The sequence below is a fragment of the Podarcis tiliguerta genome (assembly GCF_965153285.1).
Source record: "Podarcis tiliguerta genome assembly, chromosome: 10".
NCBI lineage: Eukaryota > Metazoa > Chordata > Lepidosauria > Squamata > Lacertidae > Podarcis > Podarcis tiliguerta.
In genome coordinates this window covers 26,470,346-26,491,753 of record NC_139543.1, presented here as the reverse complement: position 1 = coordinate 26,491,753, position 21,408 = coordinate 26,470,346, and the positions used below count along the sequence as shown (strand labels likewise).

General features: G+C 41.3%; 1 protein-coding gene across 3 annotated transcripts in view; it reads left to right on the top strand.

Moving 5' to 3' along the window:
- Window positions 1-312: 312 nt before the first annotated feature.
- NELL2 (neural EGFL like 2) overlaps window positions 313-21,408 on the top strand; it is a 120,597-nt gene continuing 99,501 nt past the window's right edge. The window contains exons 1-4 of one of the 3 annotated variants that reach the window (XM_083399593.1): window positions 313-931; window positions 964-1,118; window positions 1,511-1,639; window positions 18,688-18,838. In XM_083399593.1, the coding sequence (XP_083255719.1) occupies window positions 1,058-1,118; window positions 1,511-1,639; window positions 18,688-18,838 (341 nt within the window). In that variant the 5' untranslated portion in view covers window positions 313-931; window positions 964-1,057. Of the gene's footprint in view, window positions 934-956; window positions 1,119-1,510; window positions 1,640-18,687; window positions 18,839-21,408 lie in introns of those variants that run through there. The other 2 variants (XM_083399591.1, XM_083399592.1) reach the window with 2 other exon arrangements.

Here is a 21,408-nt window from a genome sequence, read left to right as displayed (position 1 = left end):
GCCAGAGCCAACGGCAGACGGCGCCCCCTGATTCCAGTGTTGCCCCCGCGCTCCTCCCTGCTGCTCGCCACAGCCCGCTGCACTGGCTCCTCTAAGTCAGAAGGCAGCCAGCGGCGGCGGCGGCGGCGGCGGAGCCTGGCTGAGGGCAGACTGCGGCTGGCAGGGTTCCGCTCGCCCGAATGGCGTATTCTTCTTCCGCGTGCAACAGCTCGTCTGTCTGCCAGGCTTAAGCTCCCGGCAGCACTTCTTACTGCGGAGAAACGAAGCCTGAGGAGGAGCAGCCGCAGATACCAGCAGCCGGAGTCGCCGTCGCGTCCCGCTCCCGCCCGGTCTCGAGCCTTTGGCTCCTGTGCCGTCGAGGAGCCTGAGGCGGGGAGGTGTTCGAAGGCGCCTCCTTCCCGCCTCCCGCCGGCGCGTCCTCATTGGCCGCCGCCCGCCGCCTCCCCCACGTCGCCGTCGCCGTCCTCAAACCCGCCGCCTTCTCTCGCTCTTTTGAGGCTGCCTGCGAGGAGGAGCCGGTGGCAGTGAGCGCCGGCGGCGGAGGCTTGGCGACCGAGGAGCCCTGAGGAGAAAGAAAGAGCCTGTGCGCGCGCGTCGTGTGAGGGAGCGAGCGAGCGGCACAAGGCTGCCCGCTTCCCCTCCGCCGGGTGGCCTCGCGCCCTCCATTGTCTCTCTCCGCCGGGTTCCCTCCAACAGGTTCTGGGGCTGAGGCGCTTCTCGCGGCTTCCCGCTTTGGCGCCATTCCGCGCCCTTTTCGCGCCTCCGGGCGGCGGCGGCGGCTGAGGCGCCTCGGAGATGGTGCTGCGGGCTGGGGAGGACTCGACTCGCGGCGCCGCCTCCTCCTCCTCCTCCTCCGCCCGGTGGATTCTGGCTTTTTGCTGAGGGAGGGAAGAAGAAGAAGAAAGACGCCGAGGGGTGTGTGTGTGTGTGTGTGTGTGTGTGTGTGTGTGTGTGTGGAAGAAGACTGGGGCGTTCGGCTGCTTGGCTTCCTTCAGACCCGGCTTCTGCCTCGAGGACTATGGAGTGATTCTGAGCGCCGTCCTCCTCCTCGCGCGCGATGGAGTCCCCGGGCTGCTGCTGGAGCGCCCTGGGCTTCTTCCTCTTCTGCCTGAGCTCAGGTGAGACTCGAGCGGGGCGTTCCAGGCTCCAGCCTCTCCTTAAGGCATGGGGGGGGGGGGAGTCTCGGGGTGTGTCTCTCAACCTCCCCCTTCCCCATCCCGATGGGGAATCGGCTCAGTATGGGGAGGTGGGGAAGAGGGAAGACGGAGGATCCGGGCAGGAAAACGATCCGAGAACTTTGCGAAAGGGATGCTGCGAAAGTAGGTCACGTAAATAGGACTGGCTGGTGCGGCTGAGCCGAGGAGGAGATACCTGCGCCTTCCAGAACGGGAGTGGCAGCAGGATCGGGGTGGGAGAAGAAGGAGGGTTGGGGGGGGGGGAGAGGTGGAGAGGAAAAGTTTGGGGTTTCGGTAGTAATTTCTCTTTTTTTCCCTTCCCCGCCTGGATCCAGCGGTCGGCTTTGGCGTGGACCCCTCGCTGCAGATCGACGTGCTGGGCGAGTTGCAGCTGGGGGAGTCGGTGGCCGGAGTGGTGCAAGTGCAAGGGCTGCACAACGGGAGCAAAGCTTTCTTCTTCCAAGGTATGGGACCTTCATCCATCCATCCAGGGGTGCCAACTTGAATAAAATATTGGGTGGGGGAGGGAAGCGCCGCCCCACACAATCTATCACAGGATATGGCACACACACACACTATTTGAATGGCAATTCCCATCAACTTTTTTTGGGGGGGACAGGGCCCCCCTCCAATATTTTGTTGGTGGCGGAAGGGACCCCAAAGGGAGCTCTGTCCCTAGGAGTTGGCTCCTATGCATGCATCCATCCTTCCTCATTCTTGCTTTGGCTCCTGGGCTGGCTCTGCGGGCAGGGTCAGCCCAGGCCACCTGAATAATTCCTGAACTTGCTGGCAAATGCGTTTGATCGAACTTTTTTGCATTAACCGGATGGCAGGCGATGCTCCTCTGGGCTCGCGATGCGACTTGGTCCATTTGCTGAGCGAGGCTCCTGCCTGCCTGCTCTGTTAAGCCTCGCTGATTCTCCCCCTCCCTCCTTCCACTTTTGTCTCTCTCCCGTCACTTTTCTGGCCCCTCTTTTGATGGATAGACCCTTAATTAATGGTCAGCAGGAAAGCTGATGGCAGATGGCTTATTTTGCCAGGCGTGGGGAGCCCTGAATAATAAACAGATTCGTCTGGGCTGCCTGAGATTGGTTTATTTGGGAAGACACGCCAGGCTAAGCTCTTGTTCTCGCTGATGGTTAGAGGAGAAAATAAGACTAGGGAGAAAATATGAAACTAAGAGTGTGAATAAGTGGGGAATGGGGATAACATACTGCATTTTTCCCCATAAAAAATGTCTGCAGGAAAAATATAGAAGCCCTTGCAAAAAGATTTGTTAACAGGTTATATACCCTTTATCCTTGTTAAATTTTGAACTTTTTTGGGGGTGGGTGGGAATTCTTTGTGTACATAATGGATGGTATAGTCATATTCAGAGTAAACCTATTGAACGTAAGTAACAAATCCATGACTTTCATGAGTCCGTTCTGAGTATGACTTAGTTAGCTAATCACCCACTAATTTTAAGGATTTTTAATAAATCTAAATGTTCCTTCCAAGAATAAGGAGGCAGCTGTCTTTTGATTCGATTTTGCATTAATATATTCAAAGACACTTCTAATGTAGGATTCCAAAAAGCAGCATTTATTTCGTGCAGTTTATAGTCTATTGTATAAAGGTAAAATATTCTGAGATAAATGCTTTTCCCCATCCCTTGTATGTGAAAAAGATTACATACAGAATTAGATTTTTAAATCACAATGCAGAACATTTCTGAAGCTTAACAGACTGTTCATTTAAAAGAGGGCTGATATCATAGTGGCATTGGGAAGGAAATGGAACAATGTTGTATGTGCGTGATGAATGTTGCTATGTAAAGTTGGAGAACATGGTTCACACGGTGAATTAAGAAGAATTTTAATTTGCTTCTATATAGACCATAGTCTATGTGTATCATTTGTTTTCTTAGGAGTTCCAGTTATAGGGTTTTTTAAAAAAATTTCTTTTAGTACAAGAGGCAAAGGGAGGCCTTGCAAAGAAGCTGTAATTTAAGGAAAAATCCAGGCAATGATGTTGGCTTGAACTTCTGAATCAATAAGATCATGTATCAAAAGCTGAATACCTAAGTCACTGGAGGACTCTGTGGAGGGATGTTATTCTACATTCAACCAGAGTGTGTCACTGTGACCATTAACACAGAAAAGTCAGAGCATACACTTTTAAAAAGAGAAATTGACACCTGCTATTTTTAAACAGAAAAAGCCTTCTTTCAACAGGATGTAGACGGGCTCTTGACAGAATAAAAATCTAAAATTCCAATTTTGAGGCTAGTAATATGAACATTTCAGGACTGCACATACAGTGGTACCTCGGTTTAAGAACAGCCCTGTTTACGAACTATTCAATTTAAGAACTCCGCAAAACCAGAAGTAGTGTCCCGGTTTGCAAACTTTACCTCGGTCTAAGAACGGAAGCCGAACTGTGTAAGGGCACCAGTGACTGGAGGCCTCATTAGGGAAATCGCGCCTCAGTTTAAGAACGGACTTCCAGAACGGATTAAGTTCGTAAACCACTGTATCACTGTGTGCATTTAAAAAACAAAACAAATGCAATTCCAGCAAAGAGAATTTTAAAGTTTGGACATTTCTATTTCTCCTATTTTTGCTGAGTCTGAAGACTTAGCCTGCATTTCTCTTTTAATTTTCAGAAGAAAATGGATGTTCAGCATTCATTTTTTCTTTATACACCTGTAATTGCAGATGCGTTTTAGCTTTCCTAAATTTGCTATGCATCTTGTAAAGTGATATAATTTATAATTTCTTCTCCTTGGAGGAGAGCCAAGCAAGTACAGCAATTCAAAGACTTTACTTTCATTCTGATTCTTGTTGTTGTCTCTTTCTCTTGCCATTCTCTCTCCCCCCCCCCAGGAGTTGCGAAGAGGCAGCTTCCCCAGAATTTGTAGAGTTGGAAGGGCTCCCAAGAGCCATCTAGTCCAGCCCCCTGCAATGCAGGAATCCTGCCCGCAGCTATCCCTGGGTGGGCTTAAACCACCAACCTTCTGGTTAACAGCCAGATGTGCTGACCCATTGTCCCACTGGAGACATTAAGTTTATCTAGTCAGGGATGCCATCAAGGTTATATTGCTTGAAAGATGTGGCATATTAAAATTAAATAAAAGTAATTTATATAAAAGGGTGGCGCTGTGGGTTAAAGCCTCAGTGCCTAGGGCTTGCCGATCAAGAGGTCGGCGGTTCGAATCCCCGCGGCGGGGTGCGCTCCCATTGTTCGGTCCCAACGCCTGCCAACCTAGCAGTTCGAAAGCACTCTCGGGTGCAAGTAGATAAATAGGGACCGCTTACTAGCGGGAAGGTAAACGGCGTTTCCGTGTGCGGCTCTGGCTCGCCAGAGCAGTGATGTCACGCTGGCCACGTGACCTGGAAGTGTCTTCGGACAGCGCTGGCCCTCGGCCTCTTTGAATGAGATGGGCACACAACCCTAGAGTCTGTCAAGACTGGCCCGTACGGGCAGGGGTACCTTTACCTTTTACTAATTTATATAAATTGGGCAAATCTCAACCAGTACCGCTGGCCTTATGCAATTATCTACCCATACAAATCTCCCCAGTCTCTATTTTCTTGGCTTCGCCCAATGAACCCCAAAGTGCTAACAACTTGGGTGCTTTTCACCTAACTGGCATGCATAAAAACTGTTTGCTCATGGTGCAATATAGTCCACTATGTATTTATGAACCATGTGGACAGAGTTGACTAAATGGATCTTTCTCATCTCATTGGCCCCCAATGAGAGGGAGCATGCAGATTGCATGGGCCTCTTCCACCAAACTTTCCATCTATGTTGTTGTAATAGTTGCACAAGCTTGTGTGTGAGTATGAATGAATGAAGGGGGACACAGTTCCTGCAAATGAATATTTACAAGGATAATGTAACGTGGGAATGAATAACTATAGAGATCACATTGGTCACATGTACATCTATTTCAGCTATGGAAATATATGTGTCTTAGGCTGTAAACTTGCCTTCGAGACATCTCATGGATGTTTTTAAGACTACTCTGGAGTACGTTGGCTGAAGCACTAATTTTTCTCAAGCTACAGCATACGGTAGTGAACCTTCTGCCTCTGAAACTTAGATTTTGCATTAAGATGTTTGCTGGAACACTGAATATTAATAAGAGAGCACTAGTTTGCTGTGAGGTATAGAAAACAAGATGTCCTTGGCCTCATAAGCTGACGCTCCTTTTCATGGACTTCTTTTGGATTGAGTTAATGAAAGTATAAGATAAATATCAACAAAAGAATGTCATAATAGATATAATATGAAAAAATGATATAGAAATGAAACATACAGATTGACTCCTGGGTTTATATACATTATACCTGACTGAAATGACCTCAAAGAAGCTTTTCTGACTTTGTGAATTTTGCAGAGTGGGTTCTCTTGGGCATTTGTTGAATGGAATGAAATAAAACGGCCAAACAATCAGAAAACATACATGAATAAGCTTCAATATCTATTATGATTGGTTAATTCTATTACTATGATCCAATGATGCATTGTACCATGTTTTTTTTGCAAAGCATCTCATGGTACTTAAAAAATAAAAGCAAGTTATATGAACACCGGTTATTAACTGCAAAAATCCATATTTTGTTAAATAAGCGACCCTCTATTATAATTATTTCTGGGATGAGTCATAGAAAACATATTGACTAAAAAGGAAATGGACAAAACTCAGTACTATACCATTAGAATTAATGAACACAGCTGTCTACTGACTTTATTTTACAGTGCTTGACATATTGAGGACAATTAATTACGTATTTGATAACTTTAATGCATACTGACCAGCTGAATGAGAGCTGGTGCTCAGTGTTAGAAGATGGGAGACATTCAGAAAAGATGTTCCTTTTTTGTTAGAACAGTTGGCATGTATGTATATAAACTATGCTCAGTTACTTCAGCAAGCAAATGCATGCACACACCCCACCAGCACCAACAGATGGGGTAGAATTATATGGTGGGTTGTGATAAAGCACACCACGGAACAGAACACCAAAGAGCAGATTTAATCTGTCAGCATGATGCATGAAGGAACTTCACAGTTAGTGGCTCCTCAATGGTTCTTTCTGCTGTCAGAAAACAAAACTAAAACAGGTCAATTTGTACTGTGGTATAGCAATACTATGTAGCTATGTTTAAAACTTGTTATCATTATGGGGTTACAGTTTTCATGCTAACTTTATTTCTGACTACATTTTTGGAAACAATGTTTGATGTGACTCAATCATAGCTGATTTTCTCAGGGTGCAAGGCAAACGAAGCAAACTGTTGCTGGTGTAGGGAACTTTGAAAAAGTAGTCTTTTTTCAGAATTTGGCTTGAAGACACGGGGGGGGGGGAGAGATCTTTTGGCTTTTCATGAGTGTAAGATGAAAGTACAGTATGAATGGACTGGAAGCATCCTGCTTTGTCTATAAGCATATAAGCTATTTCTTTAAGAGATTCTCACTCGGTTCATTCAGGACCTGAGAGATGGAGACTTTTCCTAGCAGATATATGTTAAAAACATAGCATGCCCATTGCATAATGTCTTTCTACCAAGTAACAAAAAACAAGCAGAACTAGTATATGGATTTAAAAGGCATCTTCTGCTGCAGAATGAATAAAGCTGAGATACTTTCCATTCTCTACGCACATCATGCCACTTCTTATAGCAGGGGGTGGGGTGGGGAGGTCCCCTTTTAGCCCAAGGGCTACTTTCTTTCGTGAGCAACCTTCTGGGGACTACATGGCCTCTGTTAGCAGAACCAATGGCCAAAAGACAAGACAAGACTGACTCTTTACTTTGTACAGCAGGCTACATCCTAGCCATGCAAAACCAGAGATTTCCAGTACACACTTCTCCATCCAGGCAAGCAGGAATATGGCAGTTCATGGACACATTCTAACCAGGCAAAATAACTCAAAGAGGGTGTGGAATTTTAGGCTGTGTACATGTTACTCATATACTCTATCTCTAGTGCATTCCCACAACTGGTGCCCAAAGCTGTGTACTTATGAAGCTGGCCACAATCCATATCTATCATTGAGAAATACTGTTGTTTGATGCATTTCCCCCTCAAACTAGTTGTAATTATTATTCTTATTCTTATTATTATTATTACTGGTTGCCCTAGCCTAGCACTCTGGGTGGCTTCCGACAAATATAAAAACACCAAACATTAAAAACTTTCCTACACAGGGCTGCCTTCAGATGTCTTCTGAAAGTTGTATAGTTATTCATCTCCTTGACATCTGATGGGAGGGTGTTCCACAGGATGGGTGCCACTACTGAGAAGGCCCTCTGCCCGGTTCCCTGTAACTTCACTTCTTGCTGTGAGGGAACTGCCAGAAGGCCCTCATAGCTGGACCACAGTGTGTGGGCTGAACGATGGGAGTGGAGATGCTGCTCCAGCTCTACAGGGCTGTTCCTAGTGATTTGAAACTGTAAAGCATATTTGCTTTACTGCTAAGCTGAGGCTTGTGCATTTGAGACACATGACAGCTTTATGAATAGGAGTGTGTGTGGGGGGGATTGCAGGTGCAGAGAAACTAAATAGGTAATGAATGTTCATCAGGTGAAGACATCCATACCTCGACTTGTCTCATGGGTGAGCCAGTCCTGCCCAAAATAGAATGGAGTCAAACCACATAAACTATTCTACCCGGTGCTTCATTTACGAGAGAGGGGGAAATGCTGAAGTTCTTGTCCAAGTGGAATTATGTCCCTCTGGTCCGGAAAACTTGGTTGCTTGAAGTAATTGCAAAGTTGTCAATATGATCCCCTGGGCATTCAGCTTGAAGGGCTCTAAATAATTAGCCGTTATTGCTTGTATGGTACCATACAAAACATGAAGCCAACTTAACACCTTAGGGTTGTATCAACTAAGTCTTATACAGTATAGTGCAGGCCCACTGAAATAAATTGGCACGACTAACTTAAGTTCATAGACTCCAGTGGGTCTGTTCCGTGTATGGCTTAGCTAGAGACAACAACATTTATGCTTTCAGATATGCAGGAGCCACGTTTCCATGTTTTCCTTTGCAGATATTCTATTAGAAGGCAAGAGATGGACTAGATTTGAAAATAATGTAGGGATCCCGCATTATAATCCAGGTTAAAAATCTTTGTCCTTGATTTTGTTTTCTTTCACTTGTTTTGCTACAGTTTCTTGCTTTGCATAATTATAGTATGTTAAGCAATGATTGAGGTGGGTCTTGTATCAATTCTTTATCTGAGCTGGAGAGGGTGGAAGCTTAAAAAAGACTGTTTAAGTAGCAAGTGCTGCTCAAAATGCCCTTTATTGCTTGCAAGAGTGTATGTTAAGAAAGTACCCTTAGCTAAAGCAATTTTAATAGTTTTTTTTAAAAGCAAATTGCTGATACACATTGTTTCTCTGGTTTTGAGGATGATGCTAATTAATAAAATAGGTTGCAGAAAAATGCTAACTAGGTAGTTAATGTGCTAAATAATAAGGATCAAGTGTGTGTGTGTGCGCGCGCGCATGCATGCATGCATGCTGAGAATGAGTGTAGGCCTTGTTTTTAGTAATTGTATTATGAATTTGAAACACTAGTTATAACTGCTGAAATTGCTGTGTAGTGAAGAATGGGTAAGAAATAGTTTAAATAAAATCGACAATAATAATACGTTTAAATAAACTTATTCATGGGAAGAGATGGAACTCTGCTTATGGGTGTGATGAAAAAGCTTGTCACAGTTAGATAAATGGGGGGCTTTCAAAGAGCATGAACACATATGCAGTTAACTTATCAGCCACAGACAGGCACAGATGGTAGTTCATGAAATGCTCCCTGGTCAGAATATAATAGGACAATAGATGCAGAAATGCAAAATGGTTTACAGTTGAAGAAAAAAATCATCTATTTTACAAACAATGCATGTAGACCATAGTTCAGCTAAACTTAATTTACATTTATCAAGGAATAAGCCCTACTGAGCGTAATGAGTCTTACTGTTGGGTAAACATGCATAGAGCTGCACTGCACACCACACTGAAACCAATGAAGCAAGTTATTTGTGACTAGCCTAATATTTTTCTATTCATATAAAGCCAGTCCAATTAATTTCAGTCGTGCTTACTGCTGGAGAAGGGGGCAAAGGACTGCAGCCTGAGCCTATGCATGCTTGTTCCTCAGGAAGCATTCAAAGCCCCACAGTCTTCAATGGAACTTACACTGCAGTCCTGTGCACAATGACTTGAGAGTAGGTTGCAGCTAACTTTAGGGCCAGATCAGGGCCCTAAAACTTAAATACTGCAATAAGCGATATATGAAGTTAAGCAGGCTCCTTTGGAGCCCATCTGATAGTATTTTATATTAAAGTGGTGGGATATTCCTCTGATATTCTAAGCTAGCTCCCTACACAGTCAACATCCATGATGCTATTAAAAAACATGGCTAAATTCTATATGATTTCATTATATCCACTGCTGTGTGTGTGTGTGTGTGTGTGTGTGTGTGTGTGTGTGTAAGATACACACAGCGACGCACACACACAAATACAGTGTGTCGAGAATGCAAAGGTATAAAACCTCCATTTTGGGCTAGAACTGGGTACAAGTGGCTTCTTGAAATTATGCACCCTATTTGTGAGCAGATAAATTGGACAGTGTGGGGAGAACCATGTGGTGGGGTAATTCTGCAGAGTGAGAAAGCTATGTAATGAGGTAACAGCTGTTTTGGATCCACTGGATATAAAGCCCAGTGGCTCCTTTAAGAGAGTAGCGCAGGTTTCTCTGTTATGCCAACTTGGAGCTGGCATGACAAAATAACAAATCCACCCCAGCTTCCACACTTGCTGACATGAGCTGGCAGGGTTTTGGATACAGCTCTGCTACTGCAATGCCCCACCTCTGGAATGACCTGTCAGTCTATAATCCTTCACACACATTCCGTACTTGGCATTGTAACTCACCCTATGACATTCAGGTGAAGGGTGGGGATATAAAGGTTGAAAATAAGTAAACAAACTCCATCAAGCACAGTGTGTTTTCAGTAGATGTGTTCTGTTAACCATTTGTAAACATAGTCAGAATTGTAGTCTAACAGCTCCACCCTAAACACATTTATGAAGAAGTAAGTTCTATTTATTTCAGTTGGACCTGCTTCAAGTGAGCATGCTAGGGACTGAAGACCCAAGTTTTAGGCTTCAAGGCAAAAATGTGACAAGATTTAAAATGGTGCTTGACAGTCTTCTAATTGAAAATTTCTTTTTTGCTCAGCATGGTATGTGCTTTCCATTGGCTTGTGAATTGAATATTTAGGGAAATATGAAAAAAGTGAAGTCTGCATTGAAAGCTGGGACAGTTGTGCTTTTTGTGACAATGCTGTAGTACCTAAAAAGAGCATGATAGAAAAATGCTGATTTAACACACATTTAAGTCAGTGAGAATATAGTAGGCTGCAGTGGCTGTAGAAGTGCATGCAATTACAGTCAATCTCCATAAACCAAATATACTTTTGTTGGAATACAATGTGATTAGACAACAGTGGCTCTGGAGGGTACTTTATGAGGGTACTATTCAGAACAAACTGCAATCAAGTACATCTATAGGATCCTTGACAACACAGGATTATTATAAAAGATATATTCATCTTTAGAGAGATTCAGCACCTATGGTATACGTCCTCACTCAAATTGGCTTAGATTTCTAAGGTTTAACTAAATGGGCTGAGGCTACTGATATTCAGCCTACTTCCCTGTGTTAGGTCTGATCAGTAGTAACCTGGAGGAACCAAAAATTTCAGATGCTCTGTAAGAGTTATAGATAAGTGGTCTTCAGATTTTCAGACACTGACTCCAGCCTTTGATACAAGAACCAGTTTTAACTGGTTTAGGACTCTGTGCAAGAACCTAGCAGCAGATGCTACATTAGATATCAGGTTCATGGCTTCTTTGCATCCCTAGCATTTTACAAAAGAAAAAAGACCCAAATTTTTGAAGAATGGTGGCAGCACTGAAGGGTGGCTCACCATAGGTTAGTTTGTGTGTTCCCTTTATGTGACGTGACCCACCAGCTGAAGACCACTTTTGTTTTTTCATTCCAAGAAGCACAATTTGTCTTGCTGTAACACTGCAGGGTAAGAAGGGCTGTGTTCACCAAAGGAGCTCCATCCTCTATTGCATTTTGTAGTCCTTTGTTTCTTATGCCCTGCCACAATCTGGTGTCTCTTGTACTAATCTGAATGAAAATGTGTGATTAAAAATAGAGTTGTGCTTTTGCAGAATCACAGTACTGAAGTCTGTCTTTGTAATAAATGTGCTTATGTTCTCATCATGGCCATTGTCAGAGGAGAAGCACGTTGTTGCCTTGGAGAACGTACTTAGAGAGATTCTGACTGTTTGATTGGCTTTTTCTTCTATCACGTTGATTAAAAAAGTAGCTGAGTGTGGAAATAGCATTGTAAATAATGAAAGTGAATATCATTGCCAGATATGTATTCTTCTTTCCGGATGTTCTGCAGAACTAAGTCCTCTTCCCAGCCAATCTAGTGAAATCATTAATTTATTGCTGCATCATGATTCTGACACTTCTGGAATGCTTGCAGAGATTAAAGCTCCTTTATCAACATTCCCAAGACTGTGATGTCTAAAGACCTCAGCTGTTCACAAGTGGCTGAAATTAAATTCTGACTGTTCAACAAATCTACACTTAAAAATTGATTTATAGCTGAAACAGTTAGAAGCTGATTATATGAATACATACTCCAATTTGGTTGAGGAAGTTTTGTCAAAAAGCCTTTTTTGGGGGGTGCTGGGTACAAAGTATATGATCCGAGGTATGCTTATTTCCATTGAATGACGTTTAGAATGAAGTAGCTGATTGTAGAACAAGGATGCTAATATAGTATTTTCTTAATAAAATGACTTGAAGATTTCACTGCCTGAGATTTTAAGCATGGCCAGTGCACTGAAAAAAGTTTCTATAGAATTAATTTCCATATGCCTGCTTAGGAATAGGACATCAGCACAATATTCTCACAGTACTTTTCACAGCTTGCTTGCACCAAGCCTTGGTAATAAATTTAATGCCATTATCACCTTTATCAAAGCATGATGTAAATATGAAATGTGTAAATGAAACATCATGTAAGAGAGGGAAGTTTGGAGTCTTTCTTTAATACCTTGGGGGCCACCTTGCCATATTGCTTGGAGTCTAATGGGATTCAAAAAAACATCTGGAAGGCTGTAGGCAGGTGTAATGTTAAGTGTATACATGCTTCTTATACAAACCATATGTTGAGCCTTTGTATCGCAGATACTCTAGTGGCAATTTGGTTTGACTGAGACGGTCCAGGAAGCTACTGTATGCCTCAGGAAGCAGTATTTCATATCTGTAGAAGCGTAGGAGCAAGTTGTGGTTATTCACTTGTCATGTTATACAAAGGACAGTTCATTTAAGAAGCATATTGTTTTCCAGAACTCCGCCCTGGTAAACCCTGGTTTTGCTTAAGCAACAGTTAAGCAACAGTTGTGCAGCATAGCCTCTTTCTCTTAGTTAAGTGGCCAAATGTAGCATAGAAAATGAGGAGATGACATCTTATTACTTGCATTCTCTCTGCTCGTCTGCAGCAGCAACTTCCTCCTTAAGTTCAATTCCACAGGCCGCTAGAGGACTCTCTGTAGTATATTTTGCTGGGCTCAGCAAGAACAGTGGTAACATCCCAACTTTTGGGAAACCTTATTGTGTATCTAATAATCTCACCAATTTAGAATTGTCATAAAGTGGTCATGTTAACTGGGGCTGTGTGTGAGTTGTTATAGCCAGATGTAAACAGGTAGGAGACTTCATTCAGTTTTGATATTACCTATTCCTGTAGTAAGTAATGACCAACGTTTAGGAGTGATTTAATTATATCTTTTTTTTAAAAAAAAAGTTAAATTCAGATATAATTAAAGCAATGCTTCCTGACATCAGTTACAAACCCCCTTCACCCACAGGACAAACTCTATAAAACTTTCTCATAGCTAGGAATGTCCAGTTAGTAGCTGCATCAAACTTTCAAATGGATATCAGGCACCTGAAGGAGTTTTGGGAAACAGTAGTAGGCAACTGTATTGGCTTCATGTGGAGGAAGCCATGGCACTGTTCAAGGCAGGTGCACAGCTACAGAGAATAGTTTCAGTTCTAGAAATAGGTGAATTCAGGTATCAGTAGGAAAGAAGCACGGAAGAGCGAACAGTTCACATTAGGAATGTAGGATGTAGGCATCAGGACCATGGACAGAGCACAGTAGGCTGTATGGAGCCTGGCAGACAGATGAGCATCTCTAAGAAAGAGTAGCTCAAAAATGTAATCTGTCAATACTGATAAGTGTCTTGGAACACTACTTGTCACTTCTGGGTGTGGTATGGTAATGATGGCAGGATGCTGTGTGCTGCAGAGATTCTGAAGAGCATTCCTTGCTATTCGAGGCAACTAGAAGGGAAACAATCCTAGGGACTGGTGATCGTTGTGGTGGGGATTTAAGATGATTCTGTTACTTCTTTAGTGGAGGAATCTGTTCCACTGTGTTTTCTCATTACAGTGGTACCTTGCATTACATACGCTTCAGGTTACACACTCCGCTAACCCAGAAATAGTGCTTCAGGTTAAGAACTTTGCTTCAGGATAAGAACTTTGCTTCAGGATAAGAACAGAAATCGGGCTCCGGCGGTGCAGCGGCAGCAGGAGGCCCCATTAGCTAAAGTGGTGCTTCAGGTTAAGAACAGTTTCAGGTTAAGGACGGACCTCCGGAATGAATTAAGTTCTTAACCCGAGGTACCACTGTACTGTTATCTGAGATATCCCAGGGACAAGAAACTTATGGGTCTTGGAATTATTATTTTTCTCCAAACTTTTGACATGGTACTGAAGCAGTTTCTGCTCCTGCAACTATCTTTTCACTGAGGGAGAAAGTCTTAACTCTCATTTCACGTGAATTTTGGGCTCTTTAACAGATCTCCTTTGAAATTTAATAGACAAATCAGTCTAAATTATATGGGCTCATAGGTTCTGGAACCTATGTTCCAGGCTAGGGAAAGAGAACATGTGACCACCGAGACACCAACTGCCATGCTCACCTTAACTGAGGGAGTTGGTGTCCAACAGCATCTGGAAAGCAGCAAATTCCTCATCCTTATTCTAAACCATGATTTCTATCAATTGTAAGCCAATAAACTCTGCTTCATCTTGTGTGCTCTTGTGTGCTGGAGATATATTTCCATATTTGGGATTAAATTTAAGCTTTGCACAATATAAATTGCTTATGTAAATTACATTATACTATAGATGCCGTATTAATAAACCTTTTAATAACAGTATTCTGGAATTCATACCTTTGAAATATTTCATGAAAGTGCTCATTTTTAGGAAAGTGCTTAGGTTGGAAACGTTTTATTAATTCATGAACTATTACTTTAGGAGGCAGGTGTCACAATTAAACTTGCGCTAACAATTTGCTGAAACACAGTGGATAGAACATTTTAAAAATTACTCTGATAGTTCAAGGGCAGCCAGAATAAAAAATGGGTTTGCATTTCAATTATCAGCACATAGACATTTTGCTGAACTTTTGTCCTGGTTCTTCTTCACTGGCACCCATTTGAAGTCTACCTGGATCATTTTTCATATTCCTCAAGGAAGGGTCAAACAGAACAGGAAGTAATTGGTTTGGGTGAGAAAAACACCTAGAGCTGGGTCAGATTGCAGTAGGCTTAGTTAAGTAAAGTTCCCAGACATTTCATTAGTAATATGGGTGAAATTCTAGTAAAATCTGTTTAGGTCTGGATGGATATGGGTTTATGAGGTCAGGCCATCCATTGGAGAAGATATTGCGAAAATATTACTTTCTATAAGTATTGTAGAGTACCCATGACAAGTGAACTGTTTTCATCATCCCTGTGTCTATCAAAAGGTAGCTATATCTCACCAAATTCAATTGGTGTTAGAGTTGAAGGAAGTGGCTAAAATATGGTTTAATAATGAAACAGTCTCCATTCCAATTAACACTGGGAACATGCTAATTGAACATTTTGCAATCATTACTGATTTGCTTATTCTTCATTTATCTTGTTTCATTTCTACCAAAAATTAACTTTTGATACTTATTATTTTCTTCTCTGGCTCTAATTATTTTTTAATACATTTATATATTTTGCATAAGTTTCTCTCTGAAGCTTTTTATACATGTCATTCATGCAGTACAGCTCTGTGCATGACTGTGCAGAAGTAAACTCCACTAAATTCAATGGGACTTAATCCTCAATGAGTGAATCTATTATTATATTACAGTTGTTTATTAATTGTCTTCTAAGCCACCGTCTCAAGGCAATTCATACCCAAATATTTAAAAATGTAAATACAATGAATGTATTTTTTAAAAAACAAAAACAAAACTAAAATCCTAATGAGCAGACACTCATGGTAGAAAACCCATTTACTCAACCAGGACCTAACTGGAGTATCATAATAAAAATATATATGTTCTGAAAATGAAAGAGATAGCCACTGTTCTGGGCAGCTGTTTCAGAGAGCTTCTTCCAGAATTTTTTCCCATATCTAATAGTTACAAAACACCTGATAATCATCTTAGAGTTACTAGTGGATAGTTTGTAGCTATTAGTCATTGTATCCATTATATTTTAATGTTAAATAATGCCAAACACATTTGTGTCAATCCCTCTGATTTTTAAAAAATCAATTACAACAATATCCTCTTTTGGCCTCATTTACTAGGCTAAATTGGCCCACCTATTCTAAGCCTGTGTCTGTCCAATACTCATTTTTATACGTCAGATGAAAACTGGAATCAGATAAAAACCAGGGAATTTTAACATTTTTTAAACTTTGGAAATCATCACAGTTGTATCTGTTGTCTCAATCAATAGAATGATAGACTTAGCTCATGGGTATGTTATGCCAAGATTGCCACCTCTCTCCGTTAGAGAGATATTTTCAAAGCATTTAGAACCTTCCATCCTACCTGAACCAGCAAGCATGGTTTAGAAAGTTTAACATCAATCCAAGGCATGAAATCATGGTGTAATGGGAAAATAATTTCTCTATAAACCTGCATCTCCTGCACGAATCATTGCTGGGCACATACAGAAATAACTGAAAACAAGCCTATCTTGTTGGCAGAAAAGCCAGAAAGCCGTACTCCTTTCCCTTTTAGCAAGTGGTACCCACTTTTGGCATTGAAATCTAACAGCACACCCAGCTTTAAACCTACCTGTGCAGGGACACATTGAGAATAGGCAATGGGTGAACCAAATCTTTACTATTGCAGCGGACTCCATAATGTAGTCTTTTGATTCTTCTCTTTTAAGAGTTTTCACCAAGGCAAGGGAAGTAAATACTGTACAAATTCATTTCCAAAGATTGAGTGAGTCAGATTTCTTTGCAGATGTTGAGGCAGAGTGAGTTGATCTTTGTGGAAACTGACCCATAACCAAGCTGGGTAGGTCTAGGAACTCAAACACTTTATTATAATAATGCTTTATTGATAGAAAGTTGCAAGTGTTTCTAATAACAGCACAAGGTAAAGTAGCTTGGAAGCTTAAAAATAGCAAAGCTATCTTTTCTGACTAACAACTGAACAACCACTTACGCAGCATAGATGAAGTTAGGTAGGAGATCGCTGAGCATACAATCACTTTTCAGATTTAGCAGCATAACAGGCAATAGTAACTACATTGTGAAGAGAGCTCCATTTAATGACTTAAGCCAGACTCAAGCAAAATGCTGGACCCTATCCCATGACTTGATGTAATCAATCATGATGCTTGATTAAAAGAACCTTCAAAACAGTGCACACTCATCCCTCCCATCTTGAAGGACAAACACCCCTTCCTATCACAGGTCTTACTTAACTGGTTCTCACTAGCACTGGCCTTGAAGGACCTGCACTTGGTGTCAGTGCCTAGGAAATTCAACCTGGAGAGGTTCACAGCATTAACATCCCAAAAGGCCCTTGTTTATCCCATAGCTGCAGCCTTGGATACAAACACAAATCATACATTCCTCTCTCTATGCCCTTTTGCTGCTTTGCTTTTAGCTCATGCCACTGGACTCTCAGTTCTTGTCTTTGTTCTTTTTCTAACTACCAGCCAGTTGAGGACCCATTTGCTGATTCACACAGATTCATTCCTTTGTTCCCCTTAATGGCCCATCACCCAGGTAATCACCTCATCTGTAAGCTAGCCTTGCTTATATTTTAACACTAACCCTGGATCCCAGGGTTAGAATGCTCTCAGCATACAGCCTGCTCCCTACACCCAAACTCCTAACAATATTGTGGTGACGTGGGCAGTCCATGCTTAAGGTAGAATACAGCATAATTTAAGAATTACATTCTTCCACAACAATCTTAATTTCTAACTGCAAAATCACATTCTCCCTTAAATATTTATAAACACTAGTGCTTATTAGAAAACATACTGTTTAAAATTTTAATGCTTTTGATTTGAATTGTGGATTTTATTCTTCATTCTTTGCAAAACGTAAAGTACCATTGTGCTTTGTAGAAGTTTGCTGCATGTTAAGACCTTGAGGTGAAAGACATTTCTCCATGTGTGTTTTTCCTTCCGTCCTTTGGGGAATAAATTGTTTATATTGCCAGAAATTGTTAGTGCACATCAAACCATCATACAGAATACAAAAGCGTGTTACTTGAGTCTGTTAGTATGCCGTGGCTAAAAAAGAAAGAACACTGGGAAGTAATTGTATTTGAGCTGCTTCATAATTTATTAAACACTTCCATTAAATGGTAAAGATGTATTGCATTCAAAGAACCATATGAGCCAAAGCAGCAAGGATAATAAAAGTATTCAAAGTTTTTAAACTATCAGTTTTAATTTGATATTCTTTCAAAAATGAAATGCTTAAGTATTCTCAGTTGGGCTAAATCCATCCTTGGTGATCTCTAGAAAGAATTGGCTCTCATAAATAGTGCCATTTTATGCTCAGATTTTAACAATAGATTTCTGTGTAAGTCTTTAGAGACTTTAATTGACAGGATAACATTTTATTCTTCAGTATAAATACAAGACTATGTGAATCCACACTAAAAGCATGTAATGGTTTGGTCCAAAAGATGGTTGACAGCTTTGTGGGACTGAATTGTCAGCTGAGTAGTTACTGGGCTACATCCAACAGCATTGCTCAGCTGATGTTGAGGTTTCTATCAATGGAAGAATGGGAAAACTAATTCCAGAGATTTCTGTTCTTTTGCACCTCTCTTCCACACATCTAAATATCATCTACCCTGGAGCAGATCTGGGGAATGCAGAGACTGAAGGCAAGGGGGGGGGGAATAGCTGGTAATTGCTGCTTCCCCTTTTTGTTGATGGAAGCACTACTGTCATCTGAGTTACATTGTGGAATACTATACAAACTACAGTTTCAAAGTTTAATCAACTGTAAATATTTGTCTTCATGCTTAGTACTACTGATACATAGAGTACTTTTGGTAAAAAAAAGCAACTCTCCTTTTTTGTTTCATTCTAGGTGCTTCAAGAAATGTAAAAGCATCTCCAGAGAAAGCAGAACTCTTTTTTCAGAAGCTAAGAAATAAACATGAATTCACAATTTTGGTGTCACTCAAACAAACTCGCTTAAATTCAGGTGTTATTTTTTCTGTTCACCACTTAGATCACAGGTAGGTGCAGATACCTAATATTTATTGTTTTTTGCTGGCCTGCTGAAATGTGAAATAAGATTAAAATAAATCAGAAAGAGAAACATGAGATTAATATGCAGCATAACCCAATGCATTTATACTCAAGAGGTAAACCCCACTGAGTTCAGTGAGACTTACTTCCAGGTAAAAGTGTATAGGACTGCTGCTTTATGCTGCGATACTAAGCATATCTATGTAGAAATGAATTTTGTGGAAGCAGATTGGAGTCACTTTCCACTAATTATATGATTGGAATATTAGCTGACATATATGCAACACTACTTGGAAATTACTGTGGCTCATATGACTGTGAATAATGTAAATAGATAGAAATTCACAAGTTAAGATCTATCAACAGATTATATAACTAGTATCTATCAACAGCTGTCACCATTTAAATGTCTCCCACTGCTAAGGGCATAAAAAGTTTTTCTACCATTTGCCTGTCACACTACTGTGGATCTCATCCTCATCTAGTGTAAATCAGCTCAACCTCATTGCCTGTAAAAGACCTGTACTATTTCCCAGCATCTGTTGTCTTACCTGTGTGCCTTCTTACTATTTGCCTCACTTACTTTCAAACAGTGAAGACTATCCAAGGTTACAGAAATAACAGCGATAGTAATAAATGGAAAAGCAATGCTGTTTGGTTTAAGGAAAGCAATGCTGTTAGGTTTAAGAGACTAAACTATGTGACCTGAGGGCATTTGAGAATGATTTCATCATGATACGACAAGAAAATTGTTGTCACAGTTAAAAGAGGTGTTATTAAGATTGTTACGCATCTGCTGCAGCTGCTGAAACAGTCAACATATGACCCTAGCAAAGAATTGTCAACAATGATCCATGAAACAATATGAATTTTCAACTCAAACTTCAAGCTCCTATAGCATCTCATTGAAACAAATGGGTTTTGCTGCCATTAAGTAGCATATGATTGGCAACTGAGTTATCATGGTGTAATAGGGACATTTTCATTCTTTCTAACAGACTATGGGAAAGTTAAACTACCTTTAACTATGGTAGGGATGGTGTATACCTTTTATGTTCTTACTGTTGAACAACTTTATATTGTATCTCACAGGGATTATAATGATTGTTAACATGGTAATTTTAAATTAAGTGTTAAAAGCTCCTTAGAGTGCCTCTTAAATTTATGTTGTCAATTGCACATGCGAAACAAGAGGAACAATGGCAGAACCTTTCTAAGAAGCTGTTTTTGTAAGAATTCAAGTCATTTGAAATTGCTACAGTTGGTTTGGCTAGATCTTTGTACATGCTTACGTAAGCAGATGCCTGAAGATATAGAAAGTTTTTCATCACAGGTGCATATCATATTTAATAACATTTTAGCATCTTTCAGATAATGCAGAGTAGCAGTGAGCTCGAAAGGCACACCACATCCAACATAGCTGGGACTATTATAATCCCAGAAAGAAGATGGTCATGGTATAGGGATACTTTGGGCTTTAGCGGCACATCCTGAAAATATTATTGGAGTTTTATTGAATTTTCTTGGTGGGTTAAATTTCTCAATTCAATCCCTCAAAGAATTAAAACAAATATTCAGAACATGCTCCTGTAGAGGTTTAGGCACATGATTTGTCTGATTTCTACTCAGAGGTAAGTATCATTGACCTCAAGGAGGCTTACTCCCACGTAGGTATGCATAGTAGGAGTAGGGAACCTCAGGCTCAGGGTTGAATGTGGTCCTCCAGGCCTCTCCATCTTGCCACAGGCCACACCACTATGAATCCTTTTCTGTGCCTTCTTTGAATATTTGTTCTTGCTTGGAAAGCCACTTGCCGTGTGGATGGAAGATAGAGATGTGCGTGTGTAGAAATCTGTGACTTTTGTCTGTTTGGAATATAGCCTGCTGTACAAAGGTAAAAGTTGGAATAGAAACCAATATAGCTCACCTACTCCCTACCTGTGAATGTGAGTAACTCCCAGAGCAAAATGTTAGGTCTGCTGCCACCAGCCCTCTCGTTTTCTCTCTGTCCTTGAATCTCTCAAGTCAATGAGAGATTGATTTTATTTAGGGAATTGTGGGAGTTTCCGGTTCCTTTCAGGGATGGGTCCAGGGAATCTAGGCACAGTGGGGAGAACACAGTCAGTCATGTGGAGCCACAAATCCACATCAAATGTCAGCAAACCATTTTGAGAGAGTTTATGAAGAATAAGGTTAAGAAGACAAAAGGGAAAAGGCAGGACAGCTTATACAACAAAATAAATACACATTTTAAATAGAATAGAATAGCTGATGGGGAAGTTGTTTGAAAGTCAGCCTTGAGAACTGCAGTTCTTGCAACACCTACTGTACACTTTGGGACCACCCACTTTGACATGCAGCCCCTGGAGACCACACCCACTTTGACCATGCAGCCCATGGGTAAATGTGTCCCTTGGACTGAGAGAGTTTAGCTGCCCTTGCTGTAGAGCTTGTAGACCTGGCTCAGCCCACTGTCTAATTATGATAATGTGCTTAAAAAATATATCTCCCAGTGGCCTTCTTCAGACTCTTACTGGGCTGGTCCACAATGTGTATG